This window comes from Astyanax mexicanus, chromosome 11 (assembly GCF_023375975.1).
Source record: "Astyanax mexicanus isolate ESR-SI-001 chromosome 11, AstMex3_surface, whole genome shotgun sequence".
In the NCBI taxonomy this organism is placed as follows: Eukaryota; Metazoa; Chordata; class Actinopteri; order Characiformes; family Acestrorhamphidae; genus Astyanax; species Astyanax mexicanus.
This window is the reverse complement of record NC_064418.1, coordinates 32373142-32397887: the sequence shown is the minus strand read 5'-3', so window position 1 is coordinate 32397887 and position 24746 is coordinate 32373142. Positions and strand designations below refer to the sequence as shown.

General features: G+C 37.1%; 2 protein-coding genes across 8 annotated transcripts in view; both read right to left on the bottom strand.

Moving 5' to 3' along the window:
• osbpl6 (oxysterol binding protein-like 6) overlaps positions 1-12957 on the bottom strand; it is a 104280-nt gene extending 91323 nt beyond the window's left edge. For all 7 annotated transcript variants that reach the window (XM_022680322.2, XM_022680323.2, XM_022680327.2 and 4 more), the window contains exon 1: positions 12675-12957. The gene's annotated coding sequence lies outside the window, so the exon portion shown is untranslated. The remainder of the gene's footprint in view (positions 1-12674) is intronic.
• A 3819-nt stretch (positions 12958-16776) lies between these two features.
• On the bottom strand, positions 16777-23861 carry rbm45 (RNA binding motif protein 45). Its single transcript, XM_049484715.1, has 9 exons — positions 23179-23861; positions 22471-22593; positions 21045-21171; positions 20818-20937; positions 20260-20436; positions 19976-20105; positions 19786-19882; positions 19310-19473; positions 16777-18884 (listed from the first exon to the last, which is right to left on the bottom strand). Exons 1-9 carry the CDS (start codon positions 23446-23448, stop codon positions 18692-18694), a joined length of 1401 nt encoding a protein of 466 aa, XP_049340672.1. The 5' UTR covers positions 23449-23861; the 3' UTR covers positions 16777-18691.
• Positions 23862-24746: the final 885 nt, after the last annotated feature.

The window sequence follows — 24746 nt, the reverse complement described above, 5'->3', positions numbered from 1 at the left end:
ATGTAATTAATATACAGAGATCAGGAGATTGTGTAAATACATTTAAAGTGATCTTTATTAAAAAGGGGAAGCAGCTGCTCTAAAGAGGAACCAATCAACCCACACTTGTTCATGTAGCTTCCCCCGGTAAGAAGACGCGATTAGTGTTTCCGTGTGCTGCTGTCTGACTTGGCTGTTGGGTGTTGGCTCTGAGCTGGAAGACCTGGTGGGATGATTTAAATTATAGATGCGACTATGAGTGTGTGTGTGCTTGTGTGTGTGTGTGTGTTTGGAGCTGGCCATAGCATTTGTCTAACCAAGGGTGCTTAGTGAGCATGTTTCTTCTGGGGAAGACCTGTACAGATGCATCCTGTTGTTTAGGTGGGTGCAGCCTGAATCAGCAATTTTCTAACCTCCATTTCAACACAGTTGGAAGGCACCTACACTACTGGTCATAATTTTTAGAACACCCCAAATTCTTTCAGTTTTTGAGTCACTTTTAAGCACATCAAGTTCAGTAACAAACACATTTTAGTGACATCAAGTAGTACAAAGGTAAGCAGTAAACTGTCATGGCTTTTGAGGGAAGAATTTATCTTAAAACTGAAAGAAAATGTAAATAAAAAAAAAGTAAAAAAAGTAATTGGTTAACACCTTACAGTTTGTCTGTAGTACTGAAATTGAATTGAACTGAAATAAAAGCAGTGTTGGAATAGACTGGTACTGCACACTTTACTGTTTTAATTAGCCAGCAATCAGTAATTAGTATTAGGGCTGCACGATATTGGAAAAATTTTACATTGCAAATGTTAGTTTTTCATCGATATATATTACGATATTAAACAATGCAGGGCCCTTGATGTCACCAGCCCCGCAATCAAGAGCTGAGCCAGCGCCAAAAACTCAAAACCCAAGAAAAACAGCAAAACGACAGTAATCGGTCCTTTAATCAGGAATTTAAATGGCTTTTAAAAAGGTAAATACAAGCATTTTTCTGGGATTTAAAACGTGAATTCAGCTGTAACTGGAAATATTTGCGCAAAACTGTGCTGGACTGAGGTGCACAGCTTTGGAAACGTGCAATTACAAGCACATGCCCAACCATGTGGATAAGGTCATGCGGTTACCTCGTGTTTACTCCTGCCCCTTTTGCGCTTCCCCTCCCTCTTGAGCTTCTCAGGCAGCAGCAGCCTGTCACTCACACAGACAGAGACAACGCTGTGCATCTACTTCTTGTTTCAAGAAACAAATCATTGCAACATGACGAGTTTGATTTAATTGCCTTAAGTGACATCGCATGTCCCACGTCGACTTTTGCACATTGCGATCGCGAAGGGATCAATATATCATGCAGCCCTAATCAGTAACAATACATTTTGACTAGTTCATCAAATCTGGACCAGTAACTGATTGGTCATGTAGTGCACTCCTACCAAAGTTAGAAAAGCCCAGGAAACTGCCCAGGAAACTGGATCCAAGGTCCAGACCTAAAGACCCCTGCTGAATATCATATAACATTTACTTTAAACCTATTCCAAATATTCAAGATAATAGCAGCAAAAAAATAATTCTAAACTGTGCATAAGCACACTAAACCCACAATCATTGTCAGTTTAAAACAGAGCAATAATGTTTTATTTGCTGCATCCCAAAGCCTAGGATGCAGCCAAGATAGGCTTTATTTCTCGGCTGCATCACAGAAGGCTGTTTCTAACCGTAGGACGTTCACTACAAAACCCTGCGTTCACACTGGCATTTCAACAGAGCGATAAGCGACCAATCATTTCCTATTGTCTATTTTGGTGACATGCAACAAGTGACAAATCAAGTTGAGATTATCTTAACATGTGACATTCTAAATTGATTGGCCGAACACCAGCCACAAACTTGTTGCCTACTAGTGTGAACACAGGATTAGACAGTTCTATATGTGCAACCAAGAGGCTACTGTAATGGAGTCTTCATACGACTGTCCTACCAAGGACCTGCCCTATAACATGGTTTAAGAGACGTAATAAGATCAGCCAATCAGAGAGAGCATGATTTGATGCACAATATATAGTGAGTATGGAAAGTATTCAGACCCCTTTAAATGTTTCACTCTTTTTCTTTGCAGCCGTTTGCTAAAACCTTCTAAAAAAATCATTTTATTTCTCATTAATGTACACTCAGCACCCCATCTTGACAGAAAAAAAAACAGAAATGTGGAAATGTTAGCAAATTCATTAAAAAAAAAAACAAACAAAAAACTGAAATATCATATTGTTAAAAGTATTCAAACCCTTTGCTCAGTATTGAGTAGAAGCACCCTTTTGAGCTACTACAACAGAGTCTTTTTGGGAATGATGCAACAAGTTCCTCTGCCATTCTCCCGTTATTGTCTTGTTGGAAGGTGAACCACTCTGGAAAAGGTTTTCTTCCAGGATATTTCTGTTCTTGGCTGCATTCAGCTTTCCTTCAATTGAAACCAGTCGTCCTATCCCTGCAGCTAAAAAACAACCCCATAGCATGATGCTGCCACCACCATGTTTCACTGTTGTGATTGTATTGGGCAGGTGATGAGCACCGCCTGGTTTTCTCCATACATACCTCTTAGAATTAACAGCAAAAAGTTCAATCTTCATTTTTAATAAGACCTGATAATCTAATTTACCAAAGTCTGGGAGTCCTTCATGTGTTTTTTTTTTGGCAAACTCTATGGGGGCTTTCATATGTCTTGCACTGAGGTGAGGCTTCCATCGGACCACTCTGCCATAAATCCATTTGTCTATTCATTGATCTACTCAAATATTATGCAAGAGTGAATAATAAGGTATCCTATAAATCACATAATTAGAGAAATCAGGTTAGGTAATTGGTACAGCATAGTGAAGAACATTGCTCTCCATCACACAGCAGGCTGAGGTTTGATTCACTGCTTGAGCAAACACATTAGGCTACACCAATAAGGGCCTTGGGTAAGGTTCCTAATTCTACCTTCTATACGCTACACTTGCTAACCTCTTTAATGTGATTTAATCGTAAGCCGCCCTGGATATGAGTGTCTGCCAACTGCTAAAAAAGGGTTCCTCTTGTATTCAGAATCAGACTGAGTCACATTTAACATGTGTGCCTGTGTGTTTATATAAAAAATAGCATCACATTTAACAAAATTTTTTTCCAGCTCTTTACAATGCCATGTAGGCCTAATCTCACTCTGTCCTGAAAACTAAAATTAGACAAGTGCAAAATAGCCTTTTCCTCTCAGCATCCATCTCCCCTTGTGCACCGTGACTGCTGCAGTGGTGTGTGTGTGTGTGTGTGTGTGTGTGTAGTGTTCTGTGAGGACAGTAGTATTGATTGCGTTGTTCTGGGCTCAATTACAGCAGCGTGACGTATACCATTCAGACAGTCTGGCAGCTCTACAGCTGGTATTCTCAGGTCTAGACCTAGTGACCAGGTGCACTGACCAGTTGGTGTCAAGCACACCTGAATCAACCAATCAACTATTTATCAAGAGGTGTTCATCAATCATTTATGTTAGACCAGTGGGAAAACAAGAATGTACAGTGTCCTGTAGGAATTTAAAGAAAAGATGATACAGGAGATTTTTACATTGTCTTTACTTAGTGAGTAGAGCCCATTAATGTGAGTGAGCCAGTATGTCCACATAATTGTTTTATTTTATTTTATTTATGTTAAGGTATTGCTGCACAATATAGCATATAAATTGTATTCCTCAACCAGTCAGTCAGTAACAGATGCTGTAAATCCATCTGTAAATCCTCTCACAACCCTAGACCAATTTATTAATTTGTTTGATGTACCTTTATGATTGCAAATACTGATTTTAGTCACAAAGTGAATTTAATGTTTAAATGCACTGTTCTTATTATACAGCTCTGAAAAAAAAATAAGAGACCACCTACAAATTATGAGTTTCTTTAATTTGACCAAATTGAAAACTTCTGGAAAATAATCAAGAGGACGGTGGATGATCACAAGCCATCAAACCAAGCTGAACTGCTTGAATTTTTGCACCAGGAGTGGCATCAAGTTATCCAAAAGCAGTGTGTAAGACTGGTGGAGGAGAACATGCCAAGATGCATGAAAACCATGATTAAAAAACCCTCTGAACTCTTAAAACTTTATGAATATAAACTTGTTTTCTTTGCATTATTTTAGGTCTGAAAGCTATTAAACATATACCTATAAATAGCAAAGTCAGAGAAACTGATTCAGAAACTGAAGTGGTCTCTTAATTTTTTTTTCCAGAGCTGTATCATTATTACATCTGTGGCATGAAATGGTCTTTTAATTACAAGAATATTGTTTTTCTATATAATTTCTGGGACAATATACTGGCCAGAAAATGTAGTTACTTTGACTTTTGCCTACTGTATGAATAAAATAAAGCATAAGGTAGATGTATAATTAATACTGTACATGTAAAGACTTGTGGAGGACATTGAGGTTCATTTTGTGCACTGTTGAAACCTGTGACTATATAGCAGGGCTACACTCCTGGATTTTTACTCAGTTTTTTTTGTAAGAATGGCAGTTTCTCCAATTTGATGAAACAAAGACGCCATATATTGTCTTGCTTACAGTATTGCAATATATCTTAAAATACTGAATTACACCCCCTGATTTATGAAACATATCACCAGGTTCTTGATGCAAGTACTTAGCCCTACTGTCCTATACCATTCTTCTGCTTAATATAAGAGCACTTAAGCTGCTGAAGCTGTTGGAGCGCTGCACTGGGACAGTGCAGCCACTAAATCACATGTATTAATTACAGTTCTTTGTGTTACCTAATTGCTCTGGACAAAACTGCAGTACTTGTTAGTAATTGTGCAGTTATATCAGAAGCTTCTATGTGAAGCTCAGAGTTTACAATAGGGCTGTTATAATAATTATGTTAATATCAAATTATCAAACAAAATCGTTATCATTGTCAATACTACATATTATGTTTTTCTTAGCATGGAATGCCCATTATGAAGCTGACATGTTGCTTGTAGTGGGTTTAAAAAGTTAATTAGTTATAAAATTACACTTACAAAATTGTAAAATGTCAAGAACTTGATGATACAAAGTTTTAGAGCACCCCAAATTCTTCAGTTTCGCCCTGGCACTGTTGCATGGCCCAGACAAGCCCACTTTTATAATATGGCCATCTCAGCAGTGACTTTCTTACTGCTTATCTGAGCATGAATTTTTTTAGCCTTCAGGCTAGATACCAAAAAATGTGCTTCATATTTCAGGCCTTATGACCATGGCTTAAGCCTGATCCAGGAAAAGGAAGGCAACAGCAGGGCGTGAGGAAGCTATGCTATGATATGCTATGTGGGCTTCTGTGTGAGGAAAAACAGTTTGCATAATTCTAAGATCATAGGGGGTTGACAGACATTTATATGGGTTTTTCACCCAGATGACACAATCCTTCAGCAGGGTTCTAGACTAATGTTAGGTTAAAATTAAGGTGCATCCAAACGTTTGAACACATTGCATTTAATACCGCAATTTAACAGGTTCACTTTTTTTCCATTGCTGTTCACATATGCAATATGGTCTTGTTAAACTAACAATCTGTTCAACATAAAGATTTGTATTTAAAGCACAATTCTACAATAAAGGTAACTTACTTAAAAAGCGTTGGTGCTCAAAATGCTTCACTAAGCTGAAATATACACTTAATTCATCTCAAGATAAATGTAATAAAAAGAACATCTAAAAGTGCAAGTGTTTAAAGAGGACAACAAACTTTTTTTTCGAATAGCCCACCTCCATTTACCCTGAATATTCCAAAATACATCTCAAAACAGGTCAATATCTATGTGGTGGTTAGATTAGTAGGTTCCATGGATTAATATGATATGTGGATTATGGTTATAGTTCACTTCAGTTTTTAGATATTAACCTCAGAAAACCGGAATGCAGCTAGCGGCTCAATGCTAGCTAGGCTAACAGACTGCTGTTGTGAAAAGAGATGGCTAACAGCTAACTGGCAATACTAACTTTATTCTCAGTTAGTTGTGTTGATAACAAAGTTATGTTTCTGTGCCGACTATATAGAGTAAGTTCTGCTCTTTAATATGATGTGTGTATTATATCAGTATGTTGCTTCACTCTTCGGTTATTAATTTAAGAAACCTGAATGTAGTTAGCTAACCTAGTAGATTAATGCAGACCTTAGGCAGGTTACAGATATATATATAAAAATATTTGACACTCAAAAAAATTGGCATTTATTTTTTTTTTTCAACGTTATCAATAAGTTTATAATTTATACCAAACTAAAACGGATTTATTTAAAGACATATTTCAGTGTTTCCTCCTTTAGCAGCAAATTGCAAGCCCAAAAGTTTAAGTATTCAATAAATATTTTTAAATTGCAGTTACGTTTTGTGTTTGAAAAGTAACACAAAAATATATATTTAGGCTATTTAATTTATATTTTAAAAAGTGGTATATTTTAAAATATGGTATTCAGATGTCAGGTAATGTATCATTTTGTTTGGGTTCCATTTAAGCAAAAAAATAAAACATAAAAATAAAATAAAATAAAATAAAATTAGCGCATCCCTATAAATAATACATACATAACAAAGCAATAAAGCAGTCATTATTAATATTTTTATTAACCTTATGAATGCAAAAAAAAAAATAATAATCACCATATGTCGAAGTATACAGTTTCTTAATTTAAGAAACTTAATCTTATTGGATTAGTATTAAGTATCAAACAATGCTAAATTTGGATTGCTGCATTCCGTTTAAAAAGCTGTGTAACTTAACCTGCCTCACTACTGTAACACCAAAACCTGCCACCATCTTTGTTTCACTGCTGCATAAAAGCTGCACATTCCACATCTTTGGGCTTTTCCTTTCAGCAAGACAGATAGTGGCATTAAGACAGAAGCAATAAACCATTCCCATGACTCAGCAGAATCCTCAAACCCTATGACAAACTCCCTGGAGTAACAGGAAAAGCCTCCCTCATCCCTTCTGGCCTGTGTTCACAGAAAACAGGATTCCACCTCAGTTACCATCTCATATCAGGTCACTGCTCACACCTGCACTGCCGTGAGCGGCTGTAAACACACAACACAGAAAACACTCATCTGCTACAATTCACAGCCTGACAGAAGAGCAGATCCGCTATCTTCTACAGTCAACACTACGCTGTGTGATGTAGAGTCGCCTGTGTTTAGTGTAGTGATGTGAATGATCCTGATCATAAATAAGCATGTTTACGAGCAAAACCTACTAATTAGGCCTGTCTACCCGCCTGTCCTTTAGAGCCTCCTTTCCCTGGGCTCATTAAAATGAACAAAGTACGAACACAGAGGCCTTCAAATAAGCTCACTTAGCTTCTGACAGAGCACAATAAACAAACATCCACAAGTATAGGTCTGTTCTTTGTGTAAATACACAGTGCACCTCTCCACATTTAACTAGACAATAATACATACCGGTACTCACATTTCTGACTTCTCACAAGTCTTCCATTGCCTTTCATGCTTTATTCATGTGTCCATATACCTGATCCAGGTCATTAGTACTCTACACCACTTATTACCCGACTCCCGGTGTGGAGCAGGAGTGCAATTATTAGCTAAGAGTTCTCAAACACTTGTTTAGAATCCTTTAACCTACTGACATCTTGTTAAAATGACAAGTGCATGAGCAAAGCAAAAAAGAGGCAATACTGAGGAAATGATTACCTTCTCATTAGAGCTGGGTATTGGTAAGAACTTGGCAATATGATACACATTATAATACCGGGGTTACGATTCATTGTACTGTTCAAATCAAATTTTAGGAAAACATGTCATAGTATATAAAAAAATCATACTACTCATACTACTCCTTTCTGTGCTAGCAAATGACATTTTCTTTTTACTATTTTATACAAATAAATATATGTATATATATATTGTATCGTATATTATATATCACCATTCCTCTTAAGCATATTGAGATAAACGTTTTTATGAGTCATATTTCCCAACCATAGACCCACTTGAGGGATCCGAACAGTTAGCTTTGATTTGACAGATTTTTAAAATCTCTCCACTGATTAGCCTTTCCACAACATACAGCGCATCCTGAAAATGCAGGAAGTTACAGAACAGAATTGCTGTGAAGTGGTAAAAGAATGTACTCTGTGCAACGTATTACAGGTTGCCTGTAGTGCTGGGCGATATGGGAAAAATTATAAACCATGATATGGAATTTTTTATATCACGATAACAATATCGTTATATACCACATTTAAGTATGTTTTCAGTTATTCTTCGAAAAATATGACAAAATAACATCATTGCTTACTTTTTTCCAAGTTCATTTCAAAGTGACATTAAACCAAACTTTCACAAATGAGAATTACTTCCTTTTAGTGCAGCAATATATATGTATCAAATGAAAACAGATGAGGTAGATGCAGTAGCAAATTTTTTCAAAAGAACAATGCGTCTCCATTGTTCAGCTCTCGTGAGTTTAATAACGTAAAGCATGTCACAAACCGGCGTGTTCGTCAAATAACGTAAGGCAGCGTCGTGTCGCAAAATCACATTATGAAGCTTTTTTTGCGAAGATTACTTTATAATCTACTTATATTATATTATTTATATTACTTATATAAACCGAGTTTATGCAAAGTGACCACGGCAATACATTTAATCGTAGCCTACTTAATATATTTACATGAATAATTGATTAAATTACTGTAGGAACGATCATCATATCGCACAGCACTAGTTGCCAGCACCTCACTTTACTTGCAAAAGGGTAAAAAGCAGCAGGTGTATAATCTTATACAAGTTAGTGAAAAGCTCACTGTGATAGTGGCTTATAAGACCAGTAACAAAGTCTTATGACTGTCAGGAAAACAAATCCAAAACTTAATTCTTGTTTGTTTGTTTTTTTAAAGGTGATGGTAATTAGGTACACATCCAAACATTTGTGGACACCTCTTCCAATTAAATTAATTAAAGCATTCCGTTACTTTAAGTTGCACCCATTGCTTAAAGATGAGCGCATACACAACATATACACAGCACACCATGTCTGGTCCCTGTAGAGAACTACTGACAATAGTGAACGACTCTCTGGAGCAGGTAAATGCGAAACATGGCATCATGCCTAATACCTGAAATGAGCTAAAGGGGTATAAAACACCCAGCACTGAGCTGTGAAGCAGAGGAACTAACACTCTTTTTACTGAAGAGAATCAAATCCTCACGGCAATGTTCTAAAAATCTATTAGAAAGCCTTCCCTGGACATTAGAGACATCAGTTACTCCAACAAAAGCAGGATGAACCCATTTCAATACCCTGGATTTTGGAAGCAACCATGAATAAGCAGGTGTGCCAAAATATTGGTTGATATAGTGTACTGGCAAACGTCAAAGGATTACAGATGGCAGTAATCCGCTCATGTCAAGCAAGCAAACAAACAAACAAACAAACAAACACTCACATATTCTGATCTTTGGTCTTTTTGGTCAAAAATGGTCATGTAATGCTAGCAAAGCTGCCAGAATAAGCATCTGACAGATCTGATAAAACTAAACATCGAGCATCAGCATCTTACTATCAGTGATGAGTCATGCCTAGCAACAATGCTGTCTCATATTAAGGCATAATATTGCATGTGTATCTGCGGCAGTGTCTCTCAGCACAGAAATCCCTAGATTAGAACACACGTTAACTTCCCCCGGCAGAGCAGGAGGGAGGACCCTGAGTGGCTCACTTAGAATAAGCACACAGCCGGTGACTGAGAGCATTAAGCAGCTTATACAGAGACACACACACATGCGCACACACACACACAGCCAAATGAGTTGGGGATTTCACTATGATACTGAACTACTGAGGCCTGCTGTCTCTGCAAAGAAGTTGACAACAACATAATACATTCACTTACATTGTGCACATATTTAAAGCTGTTTAGAACATAAACAACCTCAAACTTTGGGATTTCAACTGTTTCATATCCATGTTTGCTACAAACACACACCCAAACACACACACACACACACACACACACCAGTATTCCGAAAGAGACACCGAGCGACTCAGTGTTGTGTGTAAACCATTACAAATGCTGGTGACTCAATCCACCTGCAATACGATTGGTCAGGTAGTCTGTGTCCATAGTGACGGCTCCCCTATCCCATGTGATGCATAATTAAAGAAAACCCAGTAGCCTGGATTACTTTACAGTACACTGACTTTTTTTTAAGAAAACCCTGATACTTACATGAAGGAAAGCATGCATTTTCATAGGAAACCAATTGTATGAACTGTAATAACTGCTAGTAAAGGAACCGCCATTGTTATTAAGCATGGACTACTGCTATTTGTCAATGATACACAAAACCTTTTATCTTAAATAAGCCATTTACAATAATTACATTATTGATTTAACGTATAATATATGGACATGACCTCAATAGTTTTTGCTGACCTCAATATTGCCCACTGTGTTTTCTTAAGGTGAAGAAACCATTCATGTGAATAAGTAGGTATATTGACTGCAAGGTTTTGTATGTTTTATGTTTTTAGGACATTTAAACTTAAAAAAATTATAATTTCAATGATGTAATATTCTTAGTAATTAAATGTTTACTGAGCTCTAACAGAGTGAAATTGCATTATTATATCATCATTATATCAGTGGGACATAAAAAGGGGCATGAAACTAAACAAAAAACAGTCAAACATTTCATTCTAAACATTTTAACATCCCAGCAGCCTCAACAACAAAGCACAAAGACAACTTGTCATTGTATAGACATGGCATTATTTTTTATTTGATCTTTTATTTTATGTGGCCAAACACCAAAAGTGTTTTTTTTTTGCAACTTTGATTGCAAAATATTTGGTGCATCCCTAATATAGTTTATTGCAGTTACTTCTGTCACAATACAATAAACACAAGTGTGACAGGCCTAACTTCACACAAGGAGGAAGAATTGTCTGAACTTTTAATGGAACTTACTTTGGATTGTTTCTATTGGTCCACTCATTGTGAAACTTGAACATAGTGTAAAGAACAACTGCATGACATCATGTCAAAAAATCAACAACTGAGATACAAGATATTTTGTGTGAGAACTACATATGACACAAAATGCCCCTAATGACCAACTAAGGTCATTTCTGAAAGATATCTTAAATACAAAAGTCAAAAATGTTACGAAAATTTCTAAACTATAATGTTGTTGAACCGGTTTTATGAAAACAGTTTGAAAGATGTACACAGACTAGGGTGGGCAATATTATATCGTATACAATATATCGTGACACAGAAATATCATGATATTAAAAATCCATATCGTGATAATAGGGATGTTCTGTCTTAAAAGTAGTCTATTATTTACTGTGAAGCTTTAAGTGAATGTATTGTTTAAATGTTTTGGTTTGCAGTTTATATGCATGCAAATATTCTGCAATATTTTTTGCTGCATTATATTATTTTATGCTATATTCTTTATTTTGCCACATTATGATTATACTGTTAAACTATTATACTATATTCCTTCAATTAACAAACTATTTCTGTTTTCCTATATCGCCAAGTATATCGTTATCGCAAAAATACCCTGAAATATTGTGATGTTATTTTAGAGCCATATCGCCCACCCCTAACACAGACCCTCACACATTTAAGTACAGCTACTTTGCTCAGCCTCACTTTAGAAGCCCTTGAAGTCTTTTTTTAAATACTAAATGCTACAATAAAGCACTTCCAGTTATTTTACTGCATGATTACAAAGCCATGTGCTGAACAGCACATTACAGAAGAGTTCTTCTAGTAGTTCAGCAATCAGAGCTATCTGACTGAATATATGACTGAATGATGCTCAGGTGTATCATCTCAACTGCTGCATGTTCAGAAAGGATGATGGAGTCTATATTAAGCTCACTGCAATGTCACTGCTTGACCTTGGCTTAAAGAGTCCTAAAAATTCCAGAGGAGGTTGATTAGAGGAGTTCATGGTGAGGCTGTAGACACATGGTGAAGTTAACTATCATGAAACAGGGGAAGCATGTTACTTAGTAGCTAGCTACCCACCTTCTGACCACCACAATGATCCAATCAGTCAGCTAACCTCGAGACATAAGACACATTTTCTTAATTTCTCTACTTCAGGGATTTCACTATAGGTCATGTACTTATACACGACAAAACTAATAACGGTAGCTAGCTACAGGGGGAAATATCCAGTAGAGGTAGCTACTGTAGCAGTGGTCACCCATTACTGCCCACCAGCCTGCATGTGACAGATAACAGGCCCAGTACAGAAGAGCACAAAAGACTAACTACAATACACTGGAAAATCCTGATTACACTAACCTAGCTACTAATCTAATTAACTAACCATTAACTAGGCTACTGCAGCCAGATGGGCTCTATGAGATTAGGATCTATCTAGTTAACTAATCAACTGCTAGCTTACAACTGGATGCAATGTGTCAGGATGTAATGAAATGTCATAGCCTGCCATTCATTCATTCATTCTAATCAGCTTATCAATAGCCAGTACACACTGGATATAATGACAAATGGAAATCTAATATATCCAACAAAAAAAAAGGAAAAAAAGGCTGTATATAAATAAGCACGAAAGCAAAACGTGGTGAAGCACGTCAGGCATCCCACAGCAGAAGAAGCAGAAGAAAAGCAGCTTCCTACTAACCGTTAGCACTCACTATTCACCATCTTCTTCTTGGCGCATAGAAGCGCTGCTGCCAGTTCCCGACGCTGTAATTACTGGAGATCGCCGTTTTCTCTTCTGTCAGCAGGTCTCAGTGTTCCCCCGGTTATCCCCGCTCAGCCGCATCGTTATGCTGACGACACCGCGAGCTCTTTTTTTCCTGTAAACGCGCTGGATGGAGAAGCAGAGCGCTCGCTGTATATGGATGAATTTGAACGCAGCTACAGAGAGCTGCTGCTCGACGCTCCTCCCTGCGGTAAGGATGACTGAAGGCCGAGTGAAAAGCCCGGACTGGAGCATTAATGAAGAGCGGAGTTCAGCACGAGCAAAACACGGAGCCGGATCCACTAAACCTGCACTCTCACCAAGTCCACTCATGGATTCAGGGATGTAGGGCAGGGGTCTGCAATTAAGTTTGGCCGCTGGCCAGAAATTTTCTAAGCCATTCGTTAATGAAGTGTAATGGGATGAAGTGCTACAGACCAATTGCTCTCTAGCCCAGAGCGTTGTTGAACCCAATTGCAGAATAGTTTAATTTAAAGCAGGTAATGTTAAACCCAAGAAAGGAAAAAAAATCTATACATAAATAACCACACTCCACGCTCCTCACGAGAGATCGGAAAAAAATAACACCCAAGAATGGAGCCCAAGAATGGCCGCAAACTAAAGGCATGCCGAGTGCAACAGAGAGACAGGATAGGAATGTAAACAAAATCTTGCCATTTTGAAGCTTTTTTTTTTTTTCCATTTTACATCATCATAGTTCAAACAACCTCACGGGCCAGTATTGCCGACCCCTGACGTAGAGTAACGAATTACAACTACTTCACTACTAAACTTAAATGAGAAATCTGGTGTGAAATGGTTTTGAGGTGTAGTGAAACACGATAACGAGTACCAACGTTTGTCAAATTGCCCACCTCTAGAAACGTTCTCCCTCAGCACTAAGAAATACAGCACTTTTATCCAATGCTCCCAACAGGCTTATAATGCTAGTGATAGGCGCATAGCATTGCTATGAAAAGAGAAGAAGAAGGAAAAAAAAGGATTGCTATTGCTACACTATAAACCCATGAAACCCCATTGATGCAAATTGCATCAAAAATCGCACATTTTATATACAGCTTAATTACTCAGGAATGCGTCAAGGCACCAACATGATTCATACATTGTGACAAACAGGGAACTCTATTGTTTTTGTTTAAAAATAGCACTTACCTCGTGCTGAAGTGTTTTTGAGAAATCTGTTGTGAAATACACCTAAAAATAGGCTTACCTTCAGATTTACATGCTTTAATCTTTCATTATAAGCAGCTGATAATAAATATCCTGTGTCCTAAATTAGGTATGCATTTTCATTAGGTAGGAATATTGGCCATGTTGGCCCAAATTACTCAAGCACTTAGCCTGCTATGATTGTTAAGGTTTTAGCAATCTGCATCCTAGAGGTGGGAATATCAAGAAAAATAAATCTAACTGGTGCTGCTCATTTATTTTGTCACAGTAATAAGTCGTGTAATAAACTATCATTAAACTGTTTATACTTTCAAATACACTCTACTCTAACTATTACTGGAAAGAAAACTTTTGTGTGAATTGATTTGGAGCCTGTATATTCAAGAATAAGTTGATTAAAACATGATTAATTCCATGAAGATTTACAAATTCTGCAAGCATTTACATGTTTTACATGTTTACATTTACAAGCATTTCAAATGATGACATTTTTTAGCAGCTCAATGTCAATTCTGGTATAAAGAACAATAATAGCATGTGGCTGTTTCTTAACAAGTGAAAGGGGAACTGACAAAAACGGGGGAAAAAAAACACACCAAAATAGGCTGTGGTTCAAAGGGCTAACAAGCTCAAAGTAGTTCCACACTTATTGGTAGAATTTTGAGGGCCCTGACATTTAAAACAAGGCACTGGGAACTTTGAACTGGGTATATGGAGAATGACAGACTGGTTGAAGCTAAGAAAAAAACAGTTTAATAGTTTAGTGAGCAGAAAAGCATCTCAGAATGCACATATTGAACTTAAAGTCATATTAGAGGAAGGTTTCCACTCTGTTCACTGCAGCCTCAGCTGTCTGTTCTTGGCTGATAGACTCATCAAAACTGCACAGCTGAAGACTAGGAAAACATACCCTGGTCTAATGAATGTCCATTTCTGCTGAGGCAGACAGATGGTAGGCAGAATCTATCAGGGGGAGGTGGTGTAATGTGTGGGGAATGTTTTCTTGCACACGTCAGGCTCATTAACACATAATTAAACATAGCTTAATTCTCACAGCGTATTTGAGTGTTGTTTGCATTTGTTCTTGGACACAATTTACCCATCTTTTAATGAATTCTTTTAGCTTGATAATGCACCATGTTCCAAAGTCATCTCCAACTGGACTGTGAACTAAGCAATAAGTTCATTATGTATTTGGCCATGGCCTTCCCAGTCACCAGATCTAGATCCTACAGAAAAGCATTGGATTGTGTTGGAACGGGAGATTTGCAATATGAACGTTGAAAATTTGCCAGGACGAGGATGCATATTTAAACTGTCCTAAAAAGCAATCTGATGACCACAGGTTCAGGATGGACTTAGTTGGATCTTGGGAATTTCAGTGTCAGATAATACTTTCATGGCCAGAATGTTTTAAGGGAGCCAGCCGCAATGCATGGAGGCACATATAAACAAAAACACTTGATAGTATATACAGGGTTCAAACACTTTTTAACCAATAAATTTCCATGATATTTTCATGACTATTCTATGCATGACGATGCAGACGATTATAGTAGGCCTAAAATTAATCTTATAAAAATGCTGACACACAATCTTTAATAATGAAATGTGTGTCAGATCCTGAAAGCTCCATTGTGTAGGCTAAATTACTGAATTAACTCTGAGCTTACATATTGTGTTAGTTCAAAGTAGATTTTCTACATCGATAAACTGAAACACACCTTTGTAGACCTGATTTTCAAGATTTATTTAAAAACTTTTTCAAAAAGAAATTTCCAGATGTTTCATGACCATACAAACTCTGCATATACAATTTATATATACACATACCTTTGTTCATCAGTTAAGGATAATGTGGGAAATTAGACTGGAAGACTGAAAACATGCAGCTTACAGATTTTTCACTTTATAAGAAAGTTTTTTTTTTTCTCTCCAATATATGGTCCGCATTAAATTTTAAATTATACTTCATTCACAATGACAATGCCAGGCCAAGGAACCAAATGCTGAATGACAAGCACCCTTGCTGTAATTATTCATTAAACTTGTTTACCTCCCGTCACTCAAAGGGCAATGCAGCATGAAGTCTATTCATTCAACTGTAGCTGTAGGTTCTCATCTCTATGAAGTCCAGTCATGATTACTTTTCACAGGTCAACTGTTTTTCACCATGAACACATTTCACACATTAGTATTAACAGTGGAAAACTTGAGACAATTAACCTGAAGACATTCTGAATGAAATCTGTATGATGAGGATTAAATGAAAGGATTCCATTAGTTAAGTGAAAGCTCATTGTGGCTAATTCTAAAGGTCTCGGATGGCAGACACAAGCTCTTCCTCATTACAGCTGCACAAATACTGCATCCATCAAACATCATTAGACGACAGCTTCAATTATGCCGACTGTAAACCACCTGCCATCTGGTGGAGGGCAAGTAGTCCTACAGAATACATGATTATCTCTCCTGAACACACTATCTTATCCAGGCTGAAGGACTCCTGTCCAGTTGCATTTTAGATAAACAACAGAGGCAAGGACAGCATTACTTTTTTTTTATTTAATCTCATTGCAATTGCATTCAATTGCATCTTTAATTATAGAAAGTGTTAATACTGCTTTGCTGATCCACTTTAAATTTGCTGATCCACAAAGGGCAGGAATGGATGTAGGTTTTCATTTCAGGCAAGCAGATGCTCACACAATCAGATAAAGCCAGATCAACTGATTAAACAGATGGCATACGGTGTGCTGCTGATTGTTTGGAATCAAAGTGGATCAGGCTTGAGGCCACAACATTTTAAATGCAAAAAAAAAGGAAAAATAAATGACAGCAATTCAGGTTTGAGTTTACTACTTTATTAACAGCAAGACCATCTATATGAGACACAAAAAGTGAGGAAAAAAGTAAAGAACAGTTTGTGATTAAATATTGACATTTTTCGTATGTGTGGACTGTCAAGTTAAGCCTTGTCTTTAAAGTCTTTAGCGTTTACATTAAATAACAGAAAAAAAAATTACTGAAATAATAGACATTAAATGTCTCCTTAGCAAATTTTTGCAAAAAAAATATGTTACGAAAGTCACTGTCCGTCACTGAGGTCGCGTCATCGTTAAAACCCGTCCAGTCATGTCGAGGTCATGGGTCATGTCACTTAAATCTCTGTAGGGACAAAGACAGCATAAGCAGTTATACAACAATGCTTTCACATTGGGCCTGCCTGTGTACATGTTGGTGTAAGTGAGAGTGTGTGTGTGTACAGGTATGTTATAGTGAAAAATGTTAAAACACTTTCAGATAGAGATCTTATTCCAACAAGAAGTGAAGATTTACCTAGGCTGGAAAAGCTAAGACCAAACGGACACCACAGGATTAAAAAAAAAATGAAATAAATAAAATATTTGAAATCGCTGTAACGCTCACATTAGTCAATATTTAGACCTCTACACAAACATCTGCAGATGAGGCTCACACATGAACACTGAATTATTAAAGTGTGCCTGATGAAAAAATTCTCATCAGAAGAGTCCATTGCATACTTAACTGAAGCTGAAACATTGAGGGAGTTTTCACACCTGCACACACATACTTTTAATTCAGATTAAATCAGACTCTGGCTTGTTTTCACCCTTTGTTCACCTTCTTTCAGTATTTTGGTGCTCTTATGTTTTTCCTTAATGCTTTAAGTTTACACTTGTTTTCTGAGTCAGACCAGAACAAACAAGCTATAGCTGTGAAAATGCCACAAACTCGGTAGTTAGTGGAACTGTGTTCTTTGGCGTGAAAGAGCTCCATCTAGTAGAAGGGGACCACTTTAAAATAAGACTACCCTTATGAGTTTTTCTAGATCAGTATCTAGAAAGATCTGAGGTTTGACAGTATAAATGAGTGTGGAATTAATAGTTTGCAGTTTTTTTTTGCAATCTCACTGTTGCCATTTTTATTTGTGTTGTTATATAATCATTAACTGCCTAATCGGTTGGTGCAAAATACTGTCGAGGGACCTGGCACTAATATGCTGTTTCAGTACAACTGAAATAAAAGTGATTTGAGTATTAGGTTGCAGTATTCTTATTTTTATTTAGAGGTAGTCTGTGTCCTGTCTTATCACCACTGAAATACTGATTAGGCCACAACTTGATAAACAGGACCTTACAGAATACAGAAATTACCATTACTGTCTTACAACCCAAATTCCAAAAAAGTTGGATGACTGTGTAAAATATACATAAAAACAGCATGCAATGATTTGCAAATCTAATATTTATGCACAGTAGACATATGCATTTCAGCAACACATCTGGGGCACCAAAAGGCTTGTATTACATAAGAAGCACTAATAACTTAAATGACTAGGAAGGATAAAATAAACTGGAGATATCTGCCAATGTTTCTACTTTTACATAATATACATATGCAATATGATACTCCATTTGATCCTCTCACAAAACTGCAGCAACATGTCCCCTTACCTGCCAAATGTTTACAGATTGCTGTTAAAAGAAGAAGTGCTAAACAATCTCAACTTTGAGATGTGTTGCTGGCATTAAACAACTAAATTAGTTAAAAGTTTTTCAGGTAATGGTAAAATGTCTTACTTCCAAAATCTGATAAGGATAAAATGTGGGTCTGAGATCTGCAAATCTTTGCATTCTGTTGTTATTAACATTTACTTAAAACCATCCGAAATAAGTACCGACTTTTTTGGAATTGGGGTTGTATTGTGTGGTGCAACCTACCTTTAATGTTAGAACTGGTCAGTAGGTTCTCTGGCGCTTGTGGGATTCCTCTTTCGGTGGGTCAGCGAGCATGACCTTAAGTTTCACGCCATTCACCACTTTTCCATGGAGTGCGGCCATGGCATCACTTGCATGCTTTCGGTCTGCATACTTAACATAGCCAACATTGCGGCCTGGCACTATGTAGACCTCCATCAGAGAACCAAAACGACTGTAAAAAAAACAAAACAAAAAAAGAAAAACAGCTGATTGTTACAAGATACAATTTTACAATTGGCCCAATCGATTTGTTTGTTCGGAGAAAATATGAAAAATCCAAATGGATTTTATACAGCTATGAATATATATATATATATATATATATATATATATATATATATATATATATATATATATATATATATATATATATTTAGCTCTGACAGTGAGCAGAATGAAATCTGTCTGGCCTTAATCCAATTCTTATGGAACCAAAAGGGCTGTGGAATTACCAATTTCATGGTTGACGGCTATACAACAAAAATGCAGCAACAATACAATGATTGAATACAAATGTCAGTTTTTTTTTTTTTTTTTTATCAACTCATGGAAATTGAATTCTGTGTAATCCTTAAACATAGACAGACACACACATACCAGAACACATCCTCCAGGACATCCACAGGCAGTGGTGCTGGGTTAAAGATGACAAAAAGCCTCTCTTTGGCCACACTGTCAGGAGGAGCCTGTTTCTTTAGAGGGGGGAGGACAACATCTGTCTGAAGACGAGGTTTCGGGAGCAGTGAGGGTGCTGCATAGCCCTGGAAGGAAAACATACAGAAGTACAACACTGCAGTTTTGCATTAGCAATATAAGATTTTTTTTGCTTTTGTCAAATCTCAATCTGGAACTAACAAATTAGTATCGCACTCAATTAATATAAGTTTTTTTTGGAGATTAGCAGCGCTGTTTTTGTAGTCACTCCTAACTAACTGCTCGTTGCTTGGATCCCTGCCTGGAATGGCTCTGAAATTGCTCTGAAATTAACATTTAATTATAGAGATTTAAATTGCACCCATGCAAATCAACAGGTCATAAACTCATCTTGGTGGTATTTAAAGAGTGGGACTTACTGCCGAGGTCTTCATTAACTGAGGTCCAGAGGGGCCATTCCACACCACAGACATCATCTGAGCTGCCACCAACTGCATGGCCATCTTTCCTACAGGGCTGAAAAAAAGGAAGACAACATTAAGAAATCTGAGGTACAGGTGACAGATTCGAGCAAAACATGACGACGTTTAATAGTTCAGAGCCTCAAACCTGGTCCTGTCTTCTCCATCGTCAATGAAAGTAACAGACAGCCTGTTTCCAGGTGGATATTCAAAGCCATTCAGCTTCTCTTTAGCATATACCGCTGAGCCCAGGTTGTTGTACCGAACCATGGCCTGGCCTGTAGATATTAAGTATTAAACTAACATCTATTACGATAAAAATAATAATAATAATAATAATAATAAAACAAAAAACATTATTAAGGTACATCATATGCAATTAAAGTTAGGTTACATGAGTGAGAGTGCTGCAGGCAGGACAGTATGTGTTACCTTTGCTAAAACCGTATTGATCCCTCTGCATTTCACAGTAGTCCATTCCAGGAATCAGATCGAACAGGCCATACACCTGTTCCTGTGTGACAGGTGCTCTTGATGACACCATGAGACATCTTGTGATCAAGTCAGAGTTCCACATATCTCCACCAGAGTAACTACTGGGCTCTGGACCTAAAGGACAACACGTACTGTTTAATACTTTATTTAATTTCATGCATCATTTCAACATAAGAACATTTGTAAAAGTAGGATTGTCTAATACTAACACCAAAATTCACATTGTATGTTGAACACCTAAGTCCCCTAACAACCCACAACAGCACACCCCCACCCCCTTCAGGAATCTTCTTAAATCATTTTTCAAATCCTAGTCAAATTGCAAATTTCTTTATATTCAAATTTTGTATTTTAAAAGTAATGTATTATGCATACTGAAACAAACTAAATCAAATCAAATCATATAGTTTTTTGCTATTACATCCTTCTCAAAAACAACATTTACCTTACAGAAAACTGTCAGAGTAACTGCATTATCATGAGCTAAATACTTACCAAAAGAATAGGCACTTAAGCATTGCTCGCTTGCTACATGATCCGGTCTTGAGCTGGTGAGACAATCTCCCTCGGCAGATGAATTTTTTGTCCGAGGTTCAGCAAGTATGGCTCGAAAACCTGGATGAATCCAAAAAGGTCCATTAAATTTTCATTGTTAAACAGGATCGTTCGTAAACAGGATAACAGGATTAATTGTAAAGGAAAAGAATAATCATGCCGCTTACTTTTGTCACAGTTTTCAATAGCCATGGCTGCTTGGGAGGGTTTGTGAAACCGCACATAGCCCAGTCCTTTACTCTCCCCTGTAGTTTTATTTTTAATAATAATTGCATACTCGATATCTCCATAGGGCTGTAAAGGAAAAACAATGGAATGCATCATGGTTGTGAAATACAACTAACTTACTATAAAATCTAGAACAAGTTCTGTTGAGATTTTATTTCACGCAGAGCCCATACACAAACACACACAAGTGAATAGCAAATAGAGGATGAATTTTCTATAGTTAAAATGTGTTCAATTATGATTAATCTAAAGCCATATGATTATTGACAGAAAATATTAATGAGACTAACTGAAACCAGGGGTCATTTATTCCTGTTCAGTAGGAGTTAGACACTGTTTTATTCTGCTGAAGCACACTTGATTCCACTCATCAGTAAATTGAAGAAGAAAAAAAAAAAATCACTAAAATGCTGAAATGAGCTAGAGTGTGTTCCTAATAATCATTGCCCTGCATAGACACTCAATAAGCCTTTACAATGTTTTCTACTACTATTGGGATTGAATAACAGTGCATAAGACAGATAATCACACTAAAGGTTTGATTAAGTGTGAAAATATTCAGTGACAGATTTATTGTGTTCTGGAAGAGCAAGATGTTTAAGCGATGCCAGGCTTTTATAATTAACTTCTTAATTTTACTCTTTCATTTTCTCGTTCCATATCCTCTTGTTACGTGTCGGAGCGTTGGGTTGTTTTTTTCTGCTCACTCCCTTTCAGTTTTCCTATTTTGTGCCATGTTTATGATTTTATTTTACTGTAACACTCTACCTAATGACAGACAGATGCAGCTGTTTGAAGAAGGGGTAGATTTTTTTTATTATTATATTGTTTCCACATTGTTTTTTTTAACTTATGTTATTTAGGAAGCTTATGGAGCCTTGGAGATTTGGTCTAGAGACACTAAGAGATACATGGCTGCCACTGCTTATTGTAAATTTAGTCAGATACTTAGGGCCGAGGTTTGGGTTTACTCTTAGTTTAGTGCATTATATTATTTCCTTTTCTTCATTGCCATCCATTATCTTCACTCCAGGCAAATCAATGTTTTCTTGCTTAATGTTTTTTGTTAGGAAACGTTTTATTTTCAAGCTCTAGTAGCTTTGTCACTGCAGCTGATAAAATCTGCCCTTGAGCTATCCCCTATTCTCCTGTGTCTTGTTTCTAGTTGGGCACACTCTTGTGCTTTGCAATGGCAATTTTGTGTGAAGCATGTAAAAGCAAAAATCTAAAAAATTTCTCCACAATGCTACACTAGGTGGTTCTAGTTTAGGGATTATATAAATATTAAATAAAAGTGTTATTACTGAACATCAGCTGTGTATGTCACAAACACACATGTTGATGCAGCCCTAGTCCAGGTAGTACCTTAAAAGTCTCTTTCAGATCATCTTCAGTAAAGGTTTTTGGGATCATTACAAAGATCCTGGTCAGCTCTTCATCCTCCACGTCTCTGTGGCTTCCAGAAGACCTGGACTGGGCAATGAATACCTGTTCAAGCAAAAAAAAAAAAAAAAAAAAAAAAACAGATGACTACACTGTAAAAAATCCATTGGCAAAAAAAAAAAAAACTAGACAAAAAGTTTCGTAAATGACTGAAGTAAGACTTTAATCGGGCAAATATCACTGATCTTTTGGCTTACATTTGGATTCAAGAATCCAGTTCTTATTTTTAATTAATTTTGTAAACTAAGGGGGAAATTATAGACGGATTAAGAGTGATTATAGACTGATTAAGATCAATAATTCTAAAATAAGAAAAAAAAAAAAACAATCTTACACGTCTCTAGTAGATACATAAAAGGAAATGAGAACAGTGTGATTTTTTATATGCTTAACACTGCAAAAAAAGTAGTATAAAAAGTGATAATTAGAGGTGGGTGACAGCACGATATTTCAGGGTATAATATCGTTCACGATATTAAAAAATATTATCGGTATTATCGCGTATAATAGCCCTACTGGAGACAGAGCTTTTCCATAACAGCTTTCTCAGCTAAGCTAGCTACAATAGAATGCAAACCGCTCCACAATAAAACGGAGAACAAAAAAACTCAAATGGAAATAAATTCACACCTTAATGGGTTTGGTTCCTTCAGCCAGGCATCTACCGTGCATCTCCTCCATCGCAGTGCATGCTTGAGAAGACTTGGAGAATTTAACAAACGACACGCCCTTCGACTCTTTCGTGTGTTTGTCTTTTACAACCCAAATGTCCTGGATGTCTCCGAAAGTGGAAAAATGCTCCCGGATTATATCTTCGGTGATGGATTTGCTGGTAACAAGAAACAACCGACTATTTGGGGGCTCGTCGAGATATGAGGGCGTCCTGGTGATCTCCTCCATATTGAAGCCGCTGTTGTGCTAGCCCTGCAAGCTAGCCGAGGGTTTAGCTTTACTGCAGCTGTTCTCTCCACTGGATTTCAGAAATGGAAACCGCAGAGCTGCACAAATGAGCTTAGCGTACCTTTAGTTAATTAAATAACGTTTTAAATTTCTCAACAGATAACCGCAATGACACCGAAAACACTAACGTTAATTCTGTTGCAGTCATGTAGTTTAGCTTCCATAAATAATCGGTCTGCGCAGGTTCCCTAGCTACAGAGACCTACGCAGCGGCTCACACTTCAAAATAAAAGTCCTCTTCCTGGCCTGAGGTGGGAAGTCAAGTAACAAGTACACTACGGCTCAATCCCATTTCTGTTTATTTTTTCTCCTTTCATCTTGTTTTGAGATCTACTGTTCTGCAAGTTTGTTCATCAACCTTCTGGGCTGGAGAGCTGCTTGTCTGTAACACTCCACATGGGCGTGGTAGTGGGAGGAAAAGTGGACCTGACTATCAAGGAAGTAGGGAGAGGGGCCCATGAAAAGTCCAGATTTTTTTTTTTCGCTCATGTTCCTTGTGTACTGGCATGGATAGCGGCCCACTGACATTGAGAGTGTACAGGGCCCAGAATTTGCTGCTACGCCCCTGCCAACCATCCCTGCTAAGCCTAATATATTAATTTTAAAACTGGGGTGTCGGTCGCAGGTGTTCTTCTGGCCACGTCACATGTCTTTACGTACTTATGTCCAGTGATGTCAGTAACGAGTAATCTAACGTGTTACTATATCCAATGCAGTAATCAGATTAAAGTTACTTATCCTGTGTCACTGTGCGTTACTCTCTCTCTCCACCTCACACACACACACACACACACACACACACACACACACACACACACACACACACACACACACACCGCGTTCCCTTTTTTATTCATGTTTAAAATTAAATTTCTCCTGATTTTCCCATAATGCCAAAACAGGTCCACTACCATTTGAAAGAGTCTGTCCTAGGCTATCACCTCTGTAAGTTTGGGCAAATTTCACTGTATTGTTTATTTTATATTAATTTTTTATTATTTTTTACTCATGCTTAAAATTAAATTTCTCATGATTTTCCCATAATGCCAAAACAGGTCGATGACCATTTGAAAGAGTACAACATAGGCTATCACCTCTGCAAGTTTGGGCAAATTTTACTGTATTGATTATTTTATAATAATTAAAAAAAATTTATTTATGCTTAAAATATTTTTTTTTCATGATTTTCCCATAATGCCAAAACAGATCCATGACCATTTGAAAGAGTCTGTCCTAGG

Coding starts and splice junctions, on each gene's coding strand:
- rbm45 (XM_049484715.1), bottom strand. CDS start 23,448: ATGGAGGAGATCACCAGGACGCCCTCATATCTCGACGAGCCCCCAAAT. Junction 21,172..22,470: donor ATCTGAAAGAGACTTTTAAG/GTACTACCTGGA, acceptor TTTCCTTTACAG/CCCTATGGAGATATCGAGTA. Junction 20,437..20,817: donor CTTAAGTGCCTATTCTTTTG/GTAAGTATTTAG, acceptor GTTGTCCTTTAG/GTCCAGAGCCCAGTAGTTAC.